Raw genomic sequence first — 22,482 nt, 5'->3', positions numbered from 1 at the left:
AATGTACAGTAATTTAAAGGACTTATTGTTGATATTTCTTAGGCATCTCTCTCTCTCTCTCTCTCTTTCTCTCTCTCTTTCTCTCTCTCTCTCTCTCTCTCTCTCTCTCTCTCTCTCTCTCTCTCTCTCTCTCTCTCTCTCTCTCTCTCTCTCTCTCTCTCTCTCTCTCTCTCTCTCTCTCTCTCTCTCTCTCTCTCTCTCTCTCTCTCTCTCTCTCTCTCTCTCTCTCTCTCTCTCTCTCTCTCTCTCTCTCTCTCTCTCTCTCTCTCTCTCTCTCTCTCTCTCTCTCTCTCTCGATGTGTGGGTGGTGAACACACAAAAAAAAATGGTAAGCTACTGTTCCACATTGTTTTTTCATGAAGTCACTTTAAAACTCCCACAGATTTTCGTGGCTGTCAGACAGCAAACCAGGCGAGGGATAAAACATAACTATGAATTGGATGCTGTGGCAACAATGCATTGTCTCCATAAACCTCTGCCCTATTTAATCTTTGGTAAGTACTTTTCTCACTATTTTATGTTTGAAAATGTTACAGATTACAAATTTAAAAATCTCCAACACCAATCATTCTGAAGAATACATCTATCGTATGGTGTATCCCATCGTCCATTCTCCAATTTACTGTATGCTAATGAGGATGTTGTAGTTTTAGCTAGGAAATTTGAACTGTTTTCTCATACTATACTATACTGAGTATACTGTATATCATTTAAGTAGTCACTTGTTCCAGGAATGATGATGATCTTCGATTGTGTGTTTTGGCTAACTGTTGGCAGGGCTTGACATTAACTTTTTCGAAAGTTAAGAATAATTGTTTTTTTACTTTTCCGAAAGCTCAAGTGTCTTGTAAATGTATATATTTTTAAAAGTCTGTAACACCATGGGCCAAAAAAGGTGACTGAAAATGTTGTTGTATGAACCACTTTACAAAAATAAAATGAATTATTATCATTATTATTACCATTCAGAGCCTCAGACAAAAATGCAGGCCTCTATGCATATTGGCTTCTTTGTATATTCAAGCCTGTCTCAAAATACAACACCCCCTCTTTAAGACATAAAAAGGCTTTTTACCTGACACATTTTTACAAGATAGTTGGTTTTCTCAGTGTTCAGACACATTTTGACAGATGTAATTCATGACTTTTCCATGACTTTTAACCACATTTCCCTGATAAATAATTGGCGGTGTCTTTGAAAAATGAAGCATTATGTGGTATTGACACTGGAAGGCTGCTGATCCAATGTACTATCTCCTGCCATTGTGCCTCCACAAAGTTAAAGAACTGCACTGTTAGGCAACTGTTTAAACACATAAACACAAACCTCCATCTGGAGAGCTACTGGGTGTAACTTTAGCTCATTCAATGAATTCAGGGATCAAATGGCTCAAGTGGGCTACTTCAAAGCAAGGTAGCTACCTTACAAAGACATGTTTATCCATAACATTGCAAGACTAACATATTCATGTTTCAGTAGGGCTGTGACGATCATGGAATTTGGGGTAACCTTATTTTGTCATGTAAATGTGGTGCTGTAATAGTCTGAGTGCCAGCCTCTTTAGCTAACATTCCACTCTTTTTACTTTCTTTTTTTTAGCTTAAAATAAATAACTTTCTCGTTTATGAGATACAGACAAGTTGTTTTGCATCATATCACATTGCTTTTTTGGTTGTTTGTTTTAGGTTTAATATAATCTTTCAATAATTCATAAAGTTCTACACACTTGTTTCTAACATGTAGCTCAGCATTCCTGAACAGTCTCCGACACCAATCTATCGTATGGTGTATCCCATCATCCATTCTCCAATTTACTGTATGCCAATGAGGTTGTTGTAGTTTTAGCTAGGTCATTTGAACTGTCAGAATGTTGAACAAACTTCATTTCACCTTACTTTACCTGTACGCACCGATTTTGACCCTATGTTGGAGGTCATCAGAGAAAAAAATATCTACAGGGAAGCATTTTTAACTCGACCTTCAGTATGCTGGTCTGTATATTCTTTTGTATTTCCGGTTTTTATTTTTACTCAATTCACACGTGACAAACACTTACCGGTACCCCAAAAAGTCAGGCTAATAATACTTTCCTGTGGACATTTTCTCTCCACTTCCAAAAGGACCAACAGCATGGACAACTGGTAAAGTACTTTTAAATATAATTTTATTCAACATTCTGGCTTTTGGAGACTATTGCGTCTTTTTTACAGTGACTTCTTTCAGACTGATATCATGGAGTAAACCATCGCAACAGTCAGATGTTTAGACAAATACAATTCATGACTTGACAATATTTTTTGAAATACACATTGCATAAAAAAAGGCACACATTTCAAACATAAATTCTTGTTGGTCGTTAGAGATAATCACTTGAACATTTCAGTGGTGGAAAAAGTACCCAATTGTCATACTTGAGTAAAAGTAAAGATACCTTAGGAAATGACTCAAGTAAAAATGAAAGACACCCAGTAAAATATTACTTGAGTAAAAGTCTAAAAGTATTTGGTTTTGGATATACTTAAGTATCAAAAGTAAATATCATTGCGTAAATATACTTAAGTATCAAAATTAATTCCTTATATTAAGCAAACCAGAGGTCACAATTTTTTTTTACAGATAGCCAGGGGCATACTCTAACACTCAGACATAATTTACAAACGAAACATGTGTGTTTAGTGAGTCCGCCAGATCAGAGGCAGTAGGGATGACCAGGGATGTTCTCTAGAGAAGTGTGTGAATTGTACCATTTAACTGTCCTGCTAAGAATTCAAAATTATATAGTAATTTTGGGTGTCTGGGAAAATGTATGGAGTAATTTTATTTTGGAATGTATTGAAGTAAAAGTGGTTAAAAAAAAGTTGTTAAAAAAATTGTCAAGTAAAGTACAGATACCCCCAAAAACGACTTAATTAGTACTTTAAAGTAATTTTACTGAAGCACTTTACACCCGTGGAACATTTCATACATTTAGAATTCCACTCCTTGCCACTCCTTGCCATTGCTGAAGAGACTGGCCTTTCAGCAATTTTAAAGTCAAGCTGGATTTACGGTGGAGCTCATTGGTTGTTGGAAATAACAAATATTTTCCATGTCAACATATGGATCCTCAAAAATAGACTTAGAATTTATAACAAAGTTAAAAACAAACATTTAGCTGTTAGCTAGGCACATTGTTAAGACGTTTTATGGTTGGAATTGCAATCTGTATTATTTAGTTAAAGAATTTAATGGTGCGCGACCAACTTTTGACAGACTGGTTTTGTCTAGACAAACAAAAAACGGTTGCTAATATTTGCATAATCGTTGTGATTGGGGGATAGCTATGAGTGTACTTGGATCAAATCCTCTGTTCTCCCTGAGCTCATTAATGATAGAATGTTCATATTTGTAGATGGCAGAAAGGCCAGTGTGTCTTTGGCACAAATACATGACATGGAGTACAGGGAGTGGGTTAGCTAAAGAAACTGGTACACAGGCTAGTAATGTAGCAATGGCCCAGGCACTGCCGTTGCGTTAACAATCTGTAGCAACTCAGTAAACAATCTATCAAGCAGTGGTCATGCCATTGCCTCTCCAGGCATGCACACAGACTTGGTGTTCACCATCCTAGTTGATTTCAACTTTGTTTTTTTATAACATTAATGATTCACTTTCACTTATAAATGTCTACACTCACCAAGCATGACATTGGGTAGCATATTTTAGCAGACGATGTGGAGATTCAGGTTGGATTCTAGCATCTTTTTCAAACTTTACAAACCAGAGAATTATGCTAGCTGGTAACCACCTCACTATCTAGAGTGGCCCTACTTTGTGTTGCACCCTGCGTTCAGCCAGGAGTAAACAACAGACGGCTGCAACCTGATTGGCTTCATGCAATACACAACATCCAGGACTTATTCCTAGGCAGCCGGTGGAAAATATTTTTCCAGTTTATTTCCGGCTTCTCAGCATTAAATTTAGTTAAGGGCAAAATTGAAACCTTTGCAGCCTGAATGGAGAATGTTTTATGTCTGAACCAGTCGCCGGGTAACACGGGTGTATTACAGACTTGGCACATGATCAAGCCCAGATGATAGTGGAGATCCACAGCACCCATCCAAGCTAACACCAATAACGATAAACTGTAGGCTACATTTTATTTAACTAGGCAAGGCAGTTAAGAACAGATTCTTATTTTCAATGACAGCCTAGGAACAATGGGTTAATTGCCTTGTTCAGGGGGAAAGGACAGATTGTTACCTTGTCAGCTCGGGGATTCAATCTTGCAACCTTTCGGTTATTAGTCCAACGCTCTAACCACTAGGCTACCTGCCGCCACATGACTATAAAGTGTTGGTGAGCATCTACACTAGAGTACAGTTGATAATTTATCATCCTACAATCCAACACCTGTCAATCACCTGATCAACGGTCCCGTGTGGTTTCAGTTGGTAACGCATGGTGTTTGCAACGCCGAGGTTGTGGGTTAGATTCCCACGGGAGACCAGTATGCAAACGTACTACTGTAAGGCACTCTGGATAATAGCCTCTGCCAAGTGACTGAAATATACTGCATCCTGCCTATTAATAGGGAAAGGGGGATACCTAGTCAGTTGTCCAACTGAATGTACTCAACTGAAATGTGTCCTCTGCATTTAACCCAACCCCTCTGAATCAAAAGAGGGGCTGCCTTAATCAACACTCATGTCTTCGGCACCCAGGAAACAGTGGGTTAACTGCCTTGCTCAGGGGCAGAAGGACAGATTTGTACCTTGTCAGCTCAGGGATTTGATCCAGCAACCTCTGTTACTGGCCCAACGCTCTAACCACTAGGCTACCTGGGTGGTAATACAAGACCTTTCAGGGTGTATTCATTGTGACAGCTGCAAATAATACTTCAATGTACATGTAGGCCTAATGCAACATAATATAGGAACTATTTAAATGTTGTAATTCAACAACAAATGCAGTTTAGCCTGCACATCGTATACTCGTTGCTCAAGAGGTTTGCAAATTATTTTCGTTTTTCTAATGGTTGTCGATTACTTTGTGTCTTCTTTTTCACTGTGCTCATTTCTGTCTGTGCTATGCAACTAGGCCCATTTGCAGTGCAACAATGTTATCATAACTGGACAAAAATTATCACACCAACACATTTTCTTTCCTCAACCTTCCCTGACAGTTAAAGCTGCAATATGTAACTTTTTGGACGACCCAACCAAATTTACATAGATACAGTATGTGAGTTATAGCAAGTTGAATAAGTGGTAGAGCTGTTATGATATGTGCTATTTCTATGCTTCCCATTCTTAAGTTTAGTCTTTTGTCTTACTTTCGGTTTTGTACACCAGATTCAAACGGCTGAAAATATATTATTTTAGGTTATTGAAAAGATATTTCACAGCGATTATGGTGCAATGATTCTCTAGTATACACAGTGTATAAAACATTAGGAACACTTTCCATGACATAGACCAGTGGTTCCCAACTCCGGTCCTAGAGTACCCCCAACAGTACAGATATTTATTGTAGCCCCGGACAAGCTGATTCAACTTGTCAACTAATCATCAGGCCCTCAATGAGTTAATGAGGAATGTTTGTCCAGGACTACAACAAAAATGTGTTCTGTTGGAGGTACTGGAGGACTGGGGTTTTGAGAACCACTGACATAGATTGACCAGGTAAATCCAGGTGAAAGTTATGATCCCTTATTGATGGCACTTGGCAAATACACTTCAATCAGTGTAGATGAAGGGAAGGAGACAGGTTAAAGAAGGATTTTTAAGCTTTGAGATTGAGACATGGATTGTGTATGTGTGTCATTCAGAAGATGAATGGACAAGACAAAATATTGAAGTACCTTTGAACAGGGTATGGTAGTAGGTGCCAGGCGCACCGGTTTGATTGTCCACCCCCCAAAAGGACATCCAGCCAATTTGACACAACTGTGGGAAGCATTGGAGTGAACATTGGCCAGCATCCCTGTGGAACGCTTTCAACACCTTGTAGAGCCCATACCCCGACAAATTGAGGGCAAAAGGGGGTCCAACTCAATATTAGGAAAGTGTTCCTAATGTTTTGTACACTCATTGTATATTGCTTGTTTTGTCACATAAACTGAAATGTTCTTTAGCTATTCCTGGTATTTCGCAAGAAGAGGAATGGCCTATTGAGGAGAGGCTTGCACAGCCAATTGCCTATTTTGCATGTGAACAGCTGGGAGAGATAAAAAGCTAAAGCCAGAAGTAAATATTAGCTAGATATTAGGCCATTCATTAGCTAAATATTAGGGCTATAGGCTAAATATTTACCTGTCCAAATGAAAGAAAAAAATAGCAGATCTGTGTGTTCCTCCAGGATGCGCTCTGTGGTACCCGGGTACACAAAGCTCCACTGTTGATTGGGGCTAGGCCTACATTTTTAGACAAGAACATTTCAACAACAGTGCAATGAGGAATGTATTTTTGTTATCAAATGAGTTCACAATTATTTTCTGTAAACTGCAGTGATGTAGATTAATTTGAATAACCACTCAAACGTCCTGTTTTGTTTCATGTCGAAATAACAGCATACAGCCTAGATTTGATCATGCAACTATTTGGAACAGTTTGGGTCTATTCTCGACAATTTAGAATGTCCAGAAAGGTACTTATGTTGTAATTTGTCAAGATATGCCTACTTTAGGAAAATATGGTCTCCTCCTTTCGACGTATGTAGCCTATATTACATTCAGCAAGCAAAATCTCTCCTCCAATAGGCTATCAGTAAAGAAAATACATTGAAATAAGCAGGGCTGGACTAGCCCAGCTGGGGCCCAGGAGGACCTACCTCCAGGAGGCCTCCCCACCCCCAAAAAACAATCAAACTTATAGGCCTTATCATTGTAGCATACCATACACTATGTGCTCCCAGTCCCCGGGCAGTCAGCTCCAAAAGCTACTCTATTGATTTACAATTACAAGAAATTAGCTGTAAATCTTTTTTTTTTAATTCTCAGCTGCATGGCAAAATGTGTAGAATAGCATGAGATTAGCTAGAAAATTGCAAATGGTTCTCTCTGCCCCGTGGCAATATGTGTAGAATTGCAATAAATTATCCTTAAAAATGCAAAATACTGTCTGTTCCCCAACCCAAAAAATTATGGTTTGTACGCCACTGGGTTAGGGAAAGGAGTAGCGGTAGGGTTTGGGATGTCCCAAGGATCCCAGACAGCACTAACCCTTGGAGCATTGTAGGCTACACCTCACCAACATTCAACTACGAAGTGCAGAGACTGGGAGAAGAGTGCACTTTTTCGTGTGCTTTATTTAACTTGTCCATTCAGACAACTTACATTTATATTCTTCTTGTCCAACATTCTTTTTTTACCTGTCCCGGGGACAAGCATTAATGTTGAGCCCTGGTGCCGTCTCTCTTTGTTTAGGTGTTCTCTTTGGATATGTTATCCCACTCTCTTCCCTTCTCCAAGTTTCTCCAGGTACGTTTCAACTATCCTTTCCAGACAAAACAGTTTAAAACAACAGAATTGCAGTGCACGCTTCCTACAAAAGTTCTCAACCAATTAGGGTTTGGTAATAGGAAAACATATGATATTACATGTAATATATACTGTATGTCCAGTGGTCTTTTTTGATGGCGGCAAAAGTAAGACGTGTTTTAATTGACCCATCACCCCCTTGCATGTGTTATGCAACAAAGCTGATCTTATTTTAGGCATCAGAGTTGGCACCCAGAGGATATGGCTACAGTAACAGCACTACACAATTTACATGGTATTGCTGTAACAATTAGACCATTTCCTTCTGTGCCACGTAGTTATAGCACCACTCTGCACAACATAATAAACCATTTGAGTTTGTCATTTACATTTTCACATTCAGTATGTGAGATTTATTTTACAAAGTATTTCCGTTGTAACATCATGAAATGTTTATTATGTTAGGATACATGATGTATTGACAATAGTGTACATTTCAGTGACCTGTGGGGGCAAGAACATCTCTTCATGTTATGGACACTGTGTCACATCCCAAGGTAATGGCACAACTATTCCAAAAACCAAGTTGTGGTTCAGTTGCAGTTGATGAGGTTGATGAAATGTTATTATAATGAAATATAATCGATTTGCTCTTTTGAACCTTTCCTTTCAGAGGGAGTCAGTGAATTAGATTGCTTTGGTAAACATCTGAGCTTAAGTAGGATCGTCTGGAAATGCGTGTGGACACCTATAAAACACCGAACACAAAGATACACACTCTGTATAGAACAGTAAGTAGTGTAGAACACAAGGCTAATTTAATGTATCTCTGAGGTTATATAATTTGATTGTTTGCATTTAGGGTGCTCTGTAGACTGAAGACGAGAGATTTTTTTTAAAACAAATTAATTAACTACTAAATATTATTCAATTTGATATTCTTCACAGGAAAACACGTAGCAAAATGCATGAAAACATATCGGAGACATCTCAGACTATTCTTCTGTCCAAAAAGTTGAACATGACAGCTCATGTATTTGACAAGAGTGATTTGAAGAGCTGCACAAAGACTGTTTTCAGAGGTTCACCTCTACAATTGGGTACGTTTATATTAATTACCTCCAGCATGCATCACTTCCCTTCCATTATGTGATAGTAGTGCAGCCTATGGGTTTACAGCAACCAGAAGATGTGATATGACCAGTCCTTCCTCTTTATTGTTACATACAACATCTAAACTCAGCAAAAAAACAAACGTCCACTCACTGTCAACTGTGTTTATTTTCAGCAAACTTAACATGTGTAAATATTTGTATGAACAAAACAAGATTCAACAACTGAGACATAAACTGAACAAGATCCACAGACATGTGACTAACAGAAATTGAATAATGTGTCCCTGAACAAAGGGGGGGTCAAAATCAAAAGTCACAGTTGGTATCTGGTGTGGCCACCAGCTGCATTAAGTACTGCAGTGCATCTCCTCCTCATGGACTGCACCAGATTTGCCAGTTCTTTCTGTGAGATGTTATCCCACTCTTCCTCCAAGGCACCTGCAAGATCCCAGACATTTCTAGGGGAAATGACCCTAGCCCTCACCCTCCGATCCAACACGTCCCAGATGTGCTCAATGGAATTGAGATCCGGGCTCCTCGCTGGCCATGGCAGAACACTGACATTCCTGTCTTGCAGGAAATCACGCACAGAACGAGCAGTATGGCAGGTGGCATTGTCATGCTGGAGGGTCATGTCAGGATGAGCGTAGGAAGGGTACCACATGAGGGAGAAGGATGTCTTCCCTGTAACGCATAGCACTGAGATTGCCTGCAATGACAAGCTCAGTCCAATGATGCTGTGACACACCACCCCAGACCATGACGGACCCTCCACCTCCAAATAGGTCTCGCTCCAGAGTACAGTCCTCGGTGTAATGCTCATTCCTTAGACGATAAACTCAAATCCGACCATCACCCTTGGTGAGACAAAACCGCGACTCGTCAGTGAAGAGCACTTTTTGCCAATCCTGTCTAGTCCAGCGATGGTGGGTTTGTGCCCATAGGCAACGTTGTTGCTGGTGATGTCTGGTGAGGACCTGCCTACAAGCCCTCAGTCCAGCCTATCTCAGTCTATTGCGGACAGTCTGAGCACTGATGGAGGAATTGTGCATTCCTGGTGTAACTCGGGCAGTTGTTGATGCCATCCTGTACCTGTCCCACAGGTGTGATGTTCGGATGTACCGATCCTGTGCAGGTGGTGTTACACGTGCTCTGCCACTGCGAGGACAATCAGCCGTCATTCTTGTCTCCCTGTAGCGCTGTCTTAGGTGTCTCACAGTACGGACATTGCAATTTATTGCCCTGGCCACATCTGCAGTCCTCATGCCTCCTTGCAGCATGCCTAGGGCACGTTCACGCAGAAGAGCAGGGACCCTGGGCATCTTTCTTTTGGTGTTTTTCAGAGTCAGTATAAAGGCCTCTTTAGTGTCCTACGTTTTAGTAACTGTGACCTTAATTGCCTACCGTCTGTAAGCTGTTAGTGTCTTAACGACCATTCCACAGGTGCATGTTCATTAATTGTTTATGGTTCATTGAACAAGCATGGGAAGCAGTGTTAAAACCTTTTACCACGAAGATCTGTGAAGTTATTTGGATTTTTACAAATTATCTTTGAAAGACAGGGTCCTGAAAAAGGGACGTTTCTTTTTTTACTGAGTTTAGTATAACGGTATTACAATGATAATTAATCACATAGCCTATCTTAAAAATTGCAGTTCGATGCGGCCCCCCATCTAATGTACACTTGAATCGACATTCAAGACAGCTGGATATCCAGGCCTCCTGGAGGAAGGAGGAGACCAAATATATCCCTCTTTACTCTGTGAGATACAAGGAGCTGAACAGCCCGCAATGGAAAGAGGTGGGATTCAAAAGTCAGATATGAAATGTACTGCCTACAGCTCATATAGAGCTAGATTATAGAATTGAAACAAGCTGGCATAAATAGTGAAACTTTTGGGGTCGGTTTCCCGGACACTAGTTCCGGACACAGATTAAGGTTAGTCAATGGAGAAGCTCCATTGAAAGTACTTTTTAGTCTAAGGTTAGGCTTAATCTGTGTCAGGAAAACCAGCCCTAGTAGTCCAAGACTGGAAAAGACCAATGCAGAATCCTTAGAGAAATAAGTTATACAGAACTAACCTCACATTTATGTTCTCCATAGCGACCAGTGCAATCCAAGGATAGAAATAGGTGCACTGTGGGTAATCTTAACTCCTCACTGTCCTATGAGGTGCAGATAGAGTGTGTGACCAACAACAAATGTACCCAGTGCCCCTGGAGCGAGGTTTTCACAGTCCCACCCGGTGAGTTGACCTTTTACCTAAAATCTGGGATCCAGAAATCTGTTCAATGGTCTTACCAAAATAGGCTTAATCAATTGTCCACTCTACTGATTTATAACATGAAATAAGCTAAATATGTGTCCATTTATTTCCTTCTGTTTTCTAAGAACTTACTGATACGCCTGTCATTGAGATGGTAAAAGATAGTCGTCCACAAACCAAAGGGAGGAGATTAGTGATCATAAAATGGAAGGTAATTAATTTCCATGAGTAACTCAACATTACAATATGAACATTTCAAATACAAATGTGAAAACAGTAAGTTTGTGACAATGTGAAAAATGTTAATAGAATGTGAAAATAGTATGTTTGAGTAAACTGATGTAGGTATACATTTATCAAAGTGAATAGTTTATCGCACTACACTATAAACTGAGCATACAAAACATTAAGAACACCCGCTCTGGGCCTCCCGAGTGGTGCAGTGGTCTAAGGCAGTGCTAGCTGTGCCACTACAGATCCTGGTTTGAGTCCAGGCTCTGCCGCAGCCGGCCTCGACCAGGAGGCCCAAGAGGCGGGGCACAATTGGCCCAGCGTCGTCCGGGTTAGGGGAGGGTTTGGCAGGCTGGGATTGTTACGCCCCTGAAAACAGGGGAGAAATAATCACGAGAGTGATACGGTGTTGTATTCTCAATTCAACGTTTAGTGTAATCATTTAACAAAAGTAACACATTACAAAACAGAAAACCCATTATACAAATAACACAGCAAAATATCTTATTAACAACGCACATGTTCATTCACAATCGACATAAAATTGCAGCTACTCTCAGTACCATGCTATGCTTCACTTCAACCGAGCAGGGCTAATATTACTCTCTTCAAACTTAACTCTAACTTCCTCAAGACGTTACTAAGACACACCTTAAACACTCTTGACATGTTAGCGAGTTATAATATTTAAATTGCTATTTTTATCATCAATAAAGTACCTGAAAACAGGGGAGAAATAATCACGAGAGTGATACGGTGTTGTATTCTCAATTCAACGTTTAGTGTAATGAGAAAAGACCGCGATTTTCCCCAGGAATATGGGTGGAGACCAGAGCAATCGATCTCCGGCTCATAGATTAAGAGCATTTCGTAGATCACAGATTAACACTTTTAGGCACCACAAAATAAAGTAATCAATATAACGTTTACACATTACTCTCCCAATTCGTACCCTTTGACAGATTTGAACTTTAACACAATTATATGAATGTTATCAATCTCTATCAACTAATACTGAATGCATCTTTTTAACCTTAGATGTTTTAAGATCCTCACATACTATGAACTTACTAATACTTTTTAATGTATAACAGGCATAACAGGTATAACAGGCTATGAATATTTCCTTTAACCTGTCACAGGATGTCCTTGTCCCATCGCGCTTTAGTGAACCCTGTGGTGGGCTGGGCGCATGCACGTTGACACGGTTGCCAGGTGTACAGCATTTCCTCCGACACATTGATGTGGCTGGCTTCCAGGTTAAGCGGGCATTGTGTCAAGAAGCAGTGTGGCTTGGCTGGGTCGTGTTTCGGAGGATGCACGGCTCTCGACCTTCGTCTCTCCCGAGTCCGTATGGGTTTTGCAGCGATGAGACAAGACTGTAACTACCAATTGGATACCACAAAATGAGGGAGAAAAAGGGGTATAAAAATGAAAAAGAACACCCACTCTTTCCATGACAGCCTGACCAGGTGAATCCAGATGAAAGCTATGATCCCTTATTGATGTCACTTGTTAAGTCCACTTCAAATCAGTGTAGATGAAGGGGACAGGTTAAAGAAGGATTTTTAAGCCTTGAGACAATTGAGACATGGATTGTGTACAGTATGTGTGCCATTCGGAAGATGAATGGGCAAGACAAAAATAGAAGTGCCTTTCAAACAGGGTATGGTAGTGGTGTCAGGCGCACCTACATACGTTTTCTGTGTGTATCAAAAATGGTCCACCGCCCAAAGGACTTCCAGCAAACTTGACAACTGTGGGAAGCATTGGAGTCAACATGGGCCAGCATCTCTGTGGCACACTTTCGACACCTTGTAGAGTTCATGCCCCGATGAATTGAGGCCCATCCTGGTGTTGCTGTAATACGTATTGTATAAAGCTTGATCCTACCATTGTCCTGTAGTTTGCAGCCAGTGAGTTAGCGGAGGGCTACAGTGTTTCCGTGGGGAAAGCCTCAGGAGAGGACCCTATTGAGACCTTCAACACCAGCAGGCACCTACTCATAGTGACCCTGTCTCACTCAGCCTACCACCTCAAAATCACAGCTTTCAACGGGGCTGGGACCTCACCTGCAGCACAGAGCACTATATGGCCACTGGACGACAAAGGTAGAAACACCGATCAACTGTTATGTTATCCTCCAATATAGGAATCAGACTCTGGCCGTCAGAATGTATTCACTATTTTGCTTGAGCAGTATTATGAGTAAGTTATGTTGTTGCATTAGAAATGCATTACTAGTTGCTCTCCTGTGTAACAGCATGGTATCAGTCTGTTGAAGTGGAAGTCTGAGATCTCTCAGATGCAGGAGAAAGGACTATGAAGTGTTGTTTGGTTTCTCTCTACAGACTTATATGGGAAGCTGAATCTGACATTCAATGGCAACACGTCCTTTACTGTCTCCTGGGTGGATGACCTGATCAAAACCTACTCCTGCTTCTCAGTGGAGTGGTGGACGAGAGGAATCAAAGCTGCTCACAAGTCCTTCTATGAGGATGAGAACAATTATGAAGTCATACCATTGCGCGGTAAGGTACATACATCACTCTCCTGTGTTAACATGAGAACAGAGGATTCACATATTTGGATTGATACATCATATTATCATGACCAGTACTTTCAGTTTGCCTTGATGAAAGACGTTTCCCCATTTAAAACCACTCTTGTTGTTGTATGAACTAAAGAGCCATTAGAGCTGTATAAGAGGTATACCTTCACTCTGCACACGAGGCCAGACAAAGAGACCTGCAACCTGAAGTTCATCAACAACAGCGAGAGCACCTACGGGAGCATCCAGTCCTACTTCACTGAAGGATGTGAGTCTGAAATACATATTTTAAATGTACAGTGCCTTCAGGAAGTATTCAGACCCCTTGATTTTTTTCACATTTTGTTAGGTTACAGCCTTATTTTAAAATGGATTAAATACCATTTTTTTCTCAGCAAATCGACACACAATACTCCACAATGACAAAGCAAAAAACAGGTTTTTAGATTTTTTTGCAAATGTATAAAACATTTCAAAAACAGAAATGCCTTATTTACATACAATACCAGTCAAACGTTTGGACACCTACTCATTCAAGGGTTATTTATTTATTTTTACTATTTTCTACATTGTAGAATAATACTGAAGACATCAAAACTATGAAATAACACATGGAATTATGTAGTAACTAAAAGTGTTAAATCAAAATGTTATTTGAGATTCTTCAAAGTAGTCACCCTTTGCCTTGATGACAACTTTGCACACTCTTGGCATTCTCTCAACCAGCTTCACATGGAATGCTTTTCCAACAGTCTTGAAGGAGTTCCCACATATGCTGAGCACTTGTGGGCTGCTTTTCCTTCAATCTGCGGGCTAACTCATTCCAAACCATCTCAATTGGGTTGAGATCGGGTGATTATGGAAGTCAGGTCATCTGATGCAGCACTCCATCACTCTCCTCCTTGGTAAAATAGCCCTTACACAACCTGGGATGTGTGTTTTGAGTCATTAAGCCCTTAACTGCTGATTAAGGGCTTGTAAGTAAGGTCTACATATGTATTTGGTGCATGTGATGTGACAAATAAAATTTGATTAGTCCTGTTGAAAAATGCTAGTCATACTAAGCGCAAATCAGATGGGATGGCGTATCGCTGAAGAATTCTGTGGTAGCCATGCTGGTTAAGTTTTCCTTGAATTGTAAATAAATCACTGACAGTGTCACCAGCAAAGCACCCCCACACCTCCTCCATGCATCAGGGTGGGAACTACACATGCGGAGGTCATCCGTTCACCTATTCTGCGTCTCACAAAGACATGGGGGTTGGAACCAAAAATCTCAAATTTTAACTCATCGGACCAAAAGATAGATTTCCACTGGTCTAATGTCCATTGCTCGTGTTTCTTGGTCGAAGCAAGTCTCTTCTTATTTTTGGTGTCCATTAGTAGTGGTTTCTTTGCAGCAAATCGCCCATGAAGGCCTGATTCACGCAGTCTACTCTGAATAGTTGATGTTGAGATGTATGTTACTTGACCTTTGTGAATCATTTATTTGGGCTGCAATCTGAGGAGCATTTAACTCTAATGAATTTATCCTCTGCAGCAGAGGTAACTCTGGGTCTTCCTTTCATGTGGCGGTACTTAAAGTAATGATGGACTGTTGTTTCTCTTTGCTTATTTGAGCTGTTCTTGTCATAATAGGGACTTGGTCTTTTACCAAATTGCCCTATTTTCGGTATACCACCCCTACCTTGTCACAACACAACTAATTGGCTCAAACTCATTAAGGAAAGAAATTCCACAAACTAACTTTTAACAAAGCACACCTGTTAATTGAAATGCATTCCAGGTGACTACCTAATGAAGCAGGTTGAGAGAATGCCAAGAGTGTGCAAAGCTGTCATCAAGGCTAAGGGTGGCTACTTTGAAGAATCTCATCTATTTTCATTTTAATATTTTTTTGGTAACTAAATGATTCCATATGTGCTAATTCATAGTTTTGACATCTTCACTATTATTCAACAACGTAGAAAATAGTACAAATAAATAAAAACCCTTGAATGAGTAGGTGTGTCCAAAATGTTGACTGGTACTGTAAGTATTTAGGCCCTTTGCTATGAAATTCGAAATTGAGCTCAGGTGGATCCTGTTTCCATTCATCATACTTGAGATGTTTCTGCAACTTGAGTAGAGTTCACCAGTGGTAAATTAAATTGATTGGACATGATTTGGAAAGGCACATGCCTGTCTATATAAGGTCCCACAGTTGACAGTGCATGTCAGAGCATAAACCAAGCCATGAGGTCAAATGGAATTGCCCATAGAGCTCTGAGACAGGATTGTGTCGAGGCACAGCTCTGTGGAAGGGTGCCAACACATTTTTTAAAGCATTGACTGTCCCCAAGAAGACAGTGGCCTCCATCAGTCTTAAATGGAAGAAGTTTGGAATCACCAAGACTCTTCCTAGAGCTGGCCGCCTGGCCAAACTGAGCAATCAGGGGAGAAGGGGCCTTGGTCAAGGAGGTGACCAAGAACCTGATGGTCACTCTGAAAGAGCTCTAGAGTTCTTCTGTGGAGATGGGATACCCTCCAGAAGGACAACCATCTCTGCAGCACTCCACCAATCAGGCCTTTATGGTAGAGTGGCCAGACAGAAGCTACTCCTCAGTAGAAAGCACATCACAGCCCACTTGGAGTTCGCCAAAAGGGACCCAAAGATCATGAGAAACAAGATTCTCTGGTCTGATGAAACCAAGATTTAACTCTTTGGCCTGAATGCAAAGCATTATATCTGGAGGAAACCTGGCACCATCCCTACAGTGAAGCATGGTGGTTGCAGCATCGTGCTGTGTGGATGTTATCCAGCGGCAGGCACTGGGAGACTAGTCAGGATCGAGGCAAAGATGAACGGAGCAAAGTACAGAGAGATCCTTGATGAAAACCTGCTCCAGAGCACTCAGGACCTCAGACTGGGGTGATGGTTCCTATTACAACGTCCTTTACGGTTTCTATGCCTTTAGTTTTCCACCTTATCTGTGAATTCTGAAAAGCTATCCAAGGGTTGTTCCATAGGTTTTTTTTTAGGAAGTAATATTGTTTTTTGTAGAATCCATTACATTTTTTCCCATGTAGTTATAGTGTTCTTAACTACGAAGATAATGTTCTTAGCTCCATCTTTTGAAAACAGACACATGAAAAGATTCTGGTGGTGAGCATGCACATTTTCAATATGTACCCATTGTTCCTCTTTAGTGCATTTAACTATATGTCCCAAGTAAATCCTAGGGTGGCGAGTTGTACAAATTCGGAAGGTTTAAACCACCCTCAGATTTAGGGACATCAAATCAACATCTGATCATCACACAAACACATATCATTAGCAAAGACACAGGGAACTACTTCATGTACTTACTAGCTTGTTACAGTGAGCATAGAGTACATGGAACCGTGAGTACCTGCATGTCCCAATCAACCAACCACCCACACACCAATTATTCAGAAATGCATTGTGATTATATTCAGTGTATTTTCCTCTCAGCCCCAATTAGTGCCCCAGGGAACATCAGCAGCAGTAATGTTACCCAGAGCTCCATGGTGCTGGAGTGGACATCAGTCCCTGAGAAGGACACCAGAGGTTTCCTGCTGGGCTACATCCTCCACTACACAAAGAGCCCGGATAACAGGATAGACGTTGAAAAAAGTAAGATTGATTAATTTGATGTCCACAAAAAGGTGGCAATTGAGACTTGCAGTGAGTGAGTATTCACAGAATTAAAGCAAAGTAAATTACAGTGTGTAGACTGTTTTATAGTTTGGCTAATATCCGCATTCGGAAAGTATTCAAACACCTTCACTTTTTCCACATTTTATTACGTTACAGTCTTATTTTCTAAAAATGGATTAAATCAAATAATTTATTAAATCCACACACAATACCCCAAAATGACAAAGCAAAAACAGGCTTAGAAACTTTAGCGACTGTAAAAATAAAGACGAAATGACATTTTACATAAGTATTCAGACCCTTTACTAAGTACTTTGTTGAAGCACCTTTGACAGCGATTACAGCCTCGAGTCTTCTTGGGTATGACGCTACAAGCTTGGCACACCTGTATTTGGGGAGTTTCTCCCATTCTTCTCTGCAGATCCTCTCAAACTCTGTCAAGTTGGATGGGGAGTGTCACTGCACAGCTATTTTCAAGTCTCTCAAGAGATGTTCGATCGGGTTCAAGTACGGGCCCTGGCTGGGCCACTCAAGGACATTGAAACTTGACCCAAAGCCACTCCTGCGTTGTCTTGTCTGTGTGCTTAGAGTCGTTGTCCTGTTGGAAGGTGAACTGGAACCTAGACCCACAGTCTGAGGTCTAGAGTGCTCTGGAGCAGGTTTTCATCAAGGATCTTTCTGTACTTTGCTCCGTTCATCTTTCCCTCGATCCTGACTAGTCTCCCAGCCCCTGATGTTGAAAAACATCCCCACAGCATGCTGCTGCCTCCACAATGCTTCACCGTAGGGATGGTATCGGCCAGGTGATCAGCGATGCCTGGTTTGCTCCAGACGTGAAGCTTGGCATTCAGGCCAAAGAGTTCAATCCTGGTTTCATCAGACCAGAGAATCTTGTTTCTCATGGTCTTGGGAGTCCTTTAGGTGCCTTTTGGCAAACTCCAAGTGGGCTGTCATGTATTTTACTGAAAAATGGCTTCCGCCTGGTCACTCTACCATAAAGGCTTGATTGGTGGAGTGCTGCAGAGATGGTTGTCCTTCTGGAAGGTTCTTCCGTCTCCACAGAGAAACTCTGGAGCTCTGTCAGGGTGACCCATCAGGTTCTTGGTCACCTCCCTAACCAAGGCCCTTCTCCCCTGATTGCTCAGTTTGGCTGCATGGCCAGCTCTAGGAAGAGTCTTGGTGGTTCCAAACTTCTTCCATTTAAGAATGATGGAGGCCACTGTGTTCTTGTGGACCTTCAATGCTGCAGACATTTTTTGGTGCCCTTCCCCAGAGCTGTACCGACACAATGCTGTCTTGGAGCTCTAGACAATTCCTTCAACCTCATGACTTGGTTTTTGTTCTGACATGCACTGTCAACTGTGGGACCTTTATATAGACAGGTGTGTGCCTTTTCAAATCATGTCCGATCAATTGAATTTACCACAGGTGGACTCCAAGTTGTAGAAACATTTCAAGGATGATCAATGGAAACAGGATGCACCGGAGCTCAATTTCAAATCTCTTAGCAAAGGGTCTGAATACTTATGTAAATGAGGTGTTTTAATTTAAAACATTTGCAAAAATGTCTAAAAACCTGTTTTCACATGGTCATTATGGGGTAGTGTGTGTGTAGACTGAGGATTTATTAACATATTTTCAAATGCACTGTATGTAGTTATTCTTAGAAGTTAAGACTTCCTGCACACTATCAGATATTTTACCTACCATGTCTAGTTCCCAAAAGGCTCAAGCCTCAACTTCCTTAAAATGATTGTGGTCTTACTACTATTTATTCTGATGCTTCAGTGACTTTGACTATTGTTTTCGCTGTAACAGACGTCACTGTGGATGCTGGTTCAACCAGCTACGAGTTGGTGGACCTACAAAGCAATACTGTGTACCAAGTCCAGCTGTCTGCCTTCACTGCTGCAGGAATGGGAGTGAGAAGCTCAGCTGTATACTTCGAAACCAAGTCAACAGGTTTGCGTGTTGATCTTTCATCAATGGTTGTATTGTAATCTCTGATATCCCACATTTGGAATGCCATTTTGTATTAATTTAAAGGACCTGTGCTGCCTGCTTTCCCTCCCCAGTATCCCTGTCTATTGGTGGTATGATAGCAGGGGTCGTTATTGGAGCAACTTTACTCTTACTTGTGGTTAATCTCGGCTCTTTGTTGTTAAAAAGGTACGGTCGTCATGTTTTTAAGTCAAAGGTGTATTCTTATGTTAGTGTTGTTCTATTAAATGTTGCCCAGTGGAATTCAAGTAATGGAAACTTTCAAATATTACATGGTCATTTGTTGTACTTTCAGAGCAAAGAGACTACTTTGGCCAAGTATCCCTAATCCTGGTAACAGCAATGCCATCCAGAAAATAGATGGGGTCTGCGAGCTGGTAAGAAAATTGTGATGGAAGGCAGATTTATTGCATTTATGTCTAAGCTTATGCCATGTTGCTGTTAGATTTTTCCCTCCGGAACAATAAAGATTGATTGATTCTCATAGGAACTCCTGGAGCCCATCAACAGACAGAAGTTAGAGGAAGAGGAGGGGGACGCCAACAGTCTGCACATTGTTGACAGTAGAGAAGAAACGTCTCCCTTTAGCAACCTCCATAGCAACACCGACTCATGTCTACACCTCAACACAGAACACGAGGAGAATCAAGGGCCTTTAAAGACAACCGCAGACTCTACCGAGCCCACTAAAGTAGACCCTCAAATCAACGTGGGCTTGTGCCGAAGAAACACAGCCACAGACAGTAGCGCTCAAGATCCCACTTCTGACACCATTAAACCTACCATAGACACAAGACAGACGGACCCTGTCCCCATTAGTGCGGTGGCCCACCAGTGCCCACAGTTGTCCTTTATGAGTGATTACACGACCATGGAACTCTTCCAACAGGCTATGACACAATGTGTTCCAGCCACTATAACATTGGAACCCCATGGCCAGTCAAGCCAGTCAGAGTACACAGACTCACCCCTGACCAGACCAGAGTCAGATTACATACACCAGTCCCTCTATGATACTGTCCTTCACCTGTCCCAAGGCAGCACAAGTCCAACTGAGGTGTATTACACAGTTCTTTGAGAATGTTTACTGTAGATTCTAGAATCTGCCTTTCTCACAGATGCTGTGGAACAATTCTCAGGCCTTTCATCTATGTAAAAAAGACTAGCCTACTTATATTTCTGGACATTATTGGATCGTCATAACTCTGGAATGAGAAACCTTTCAATGACATACAGGAACTTTAAAAAGCTGTTATCCTATCAATACGTGTATTGAGGGATTGTTTGAGGAGCAGAAATTTCCCAATCGTTTTTTGTGTGGTTTTTAATAAAATCATGAATCAGAGACCATTTTATTCTCAGTTTATGTAAACTGACATAGACGGTCCATATTTCTCATGTTGGACAGGTTCACTAACAAAGACATCAATATAATCTATAGCAGGCTTTTACCCCATGTTTCATATGGATTTGGTAATGGATTAAACAAATACCATCACTTGGCATTACAAGTATAGTTGAGACTTATTTGACGCAAAGTCTCTTTATTGGATTTCTTTTGGTTAGGATAGTCTGAAATATAGTAGGTATTTTGTCAAAGGTACAGTTTCAGGACGAACATACAAAATAGAGAGAAAACATTGAAGCATTGTTTGCGATATCCTGTCATAATTTTCACACTTTAGTTGCCAACATCTTTAACAAGTACATAAAAGTGAGCCAACACCTTTTTGTACACATGTTCTCTACAGTGTGTGTGAGTGAGTGATATATAAAACACACAATGCCTCCAGAAAGTATTCAGTCCTCTTGACTTTCTTCACATTTTGTTACGTTATAGCCTTATTCTAAAATTGATTAAATTAAACAATTCCTCAGCAATCTACACACAATACCCCAAAATGACAAAGCGAAAACAGGTTTTTAGAAATGTTTGCAAATTTACATAAGTATTCAGACCCTTTGTTACGAGACTCAAAATTGAGCTCAGACGCATCCTGTTTGCCTTGATCATCCTTCAGATGTTTCTACAACTTGGAGTCCACCCATGATAAATTCAACGAGTTAGACATGATTTGGAAAGTCAAACCTGTCTATATAGAAAAGTCCCACAGTTGACAGTGCATGTCATAGGAAAGACCAAGCCATAAGGTCGAAGGAATTGTCCGTAGAGCTCCAAGACAGGACTACGACGAGGTACAGATCTGGGGAAAGGCACCAACATTTTTTTTGCCGCATTGAAGGTCCCCAAGAACAGTGGCCTCCATCATAATTAAAATGGTAGAAGTTTGGACCTGGCCGACCAGCCAAACTGAGCAATCAGGGGAGAAAGGCCTTGGTCAAGGAGGTGACCAAGAACCCGATGGTCACTCTGACAGAGCTCCACAGTTCCTCTGTGGAGATAGGGGAACCTTCCACAAAGACGAACATCTCTGCAGCACTCCACCAATCAGGCCTTTATGGTAGAGTGGCCAGACGGAACCTACTCCTCAGTAAAAGGTCCGACGGCCCACTTGGAGTTTGCCAAAAGGCACCTAAAGGACTCAAGACCATGAGAATCAAGATTCTCTAGTCTGATTGAACTCTTTGGCCTGAATGCCAAGCTTCACGTCTGGAGGAAAACTGACACCATCCCTACGATGAAGCATGGTGGTGGCAGCATCATACTGTGTGGATGTTTTTCAGAGGCAGCGAGACTAGTCAGGATCGAGGCAAAGCTGAACAGAGCAAAGTACAGAGCGATCCTTGATGAAAAGTGCTGTGGAGCAAGTTAAGACCTCAGACTGGTGCAAAGGTTCACCTTCCAACAGGACAATGACCCTAAGTACACAGCCAAGACAACACAGGAGGGACAAGTCTCTGAATGTCCCTGAGAGGTCTAGCCAGAGCCCAAACATCTCTGGAGAGACCTGAAAATAGCTGTGCAGCAACGCTCCCCATCCAACCTGACATAGCTTGAGAGGATCTGCAGAGAAGAATAGGAGAAACGCCCCAATACAGGTGTGCCACGCTTGGGACGTCATACCCAAGAAGACTCGAGGATGTAATCACTGCCAAAGGTGCTTCAACAAAGTTCTGCGTAAAGGGTCTAAATACATTAAATGATAAATTAGCAACATTTTCTAAAAACCTATTTTTGCACTGTCATTATGGGGTATTGTGGGTAGATTGCTGAGGAAAAAAATAGTATTTATTA

The 22,482-nt window shown here is 41.1% G+C and overlaps 1 protein-coding gene across 2 annotated transcripts; it reads left to right on the top strand.

Annotated features, from left to right (window-relative positions):
• Positions 1 to 336: 336 nt before the first annotated feature.
• Positions 337 to 20,797, top strand: LOC112220317 (interleukin-31 receptor subunit alpha). Of its 2 annotated transcripts, XM_024382110.2 has the most exons (16): positions 337 to 494; positions 7,407 to 7,460; positions 7,961 to 8,017; positions 8,134 to 8,251; positions 8,409 to 8,560; positions 10,231 to 10,376; positions 10,680 to 10,821; positions 10,968 to 11,053; positions 12,980 to 13,184; positions 13,425 to 13,604; positions 13,761 to 13,892; positions 17,100 to 17,261; positions 19,104 to 19,247; positions 19,361 to 19,454; positions 19,582 to 19,663; positions 19,774 to 20,797. In XM_024382110.2, the coding sequence occupies exons 1-16, from the start codon at positions 455 to 457 to the stop codon at positions 20,362 to 20,364; spliced, it is 2,385 nt and encodes a 794-aa protein (XP_024237878.1). In that variant the 5' UTR covers positions 337 to 454; the 3' UTR covers positions 20,365 to 20,797. The 2 variants fall into 2 exon arrangements, with proteins under 2 accessions (XP_024237878.1, XP_042158360.1); XM_042302426.1 differs by lacking the exon at positions 17,100 to 17,261.
• The last annotated feature ends 1,685 nt before the right edge of the window (positions 20,798 to 22,482 follow it).

The sequence above is a fragment of the Oncorhynchus tshawytscha genome, linkage group LG20, assembly GCF_018296145.1.
Source record: "Oncorhynchus tshawytscha isolate Ot180627B linkage group LG20, Otsh_v2.0, whole genome shotgun sequence".
Lineage (NCBI taxonomy): Eukaryota > Metazoa > Chordata > Actinopteri > Salmoniformes > Salmonidae > Oncorhynchus > Oncorhynchus tshawytscha.
This window is presented reverse-complemented; position numbering and strand designations above follow the sequence as displayed.

Excerpts from the sequence above, each read along its gene's own strand:
- LOC112220317 (XM_024382110.2), top strand. The coding sequence starts at position 455 with ATGCATTGTCTCCATAAACCTCTGCCCTATTTAATCTTTG. Across the intron at positions 495-7,406 it reads TCTGCCCTATTTAATCTTTG|GTGTTCTCTTTGGATATGTT; the intron begins GTAAGTACTTTT and ends CTCTTTGTTTAG. Across the intron at positions 8,252-8,408 it reads TACACACTCTGTATAGAACA|GAAAACACGTAGCAAAATGC; the intron begins GTAAGTAGTGTA and ends TATTCTTCACAG.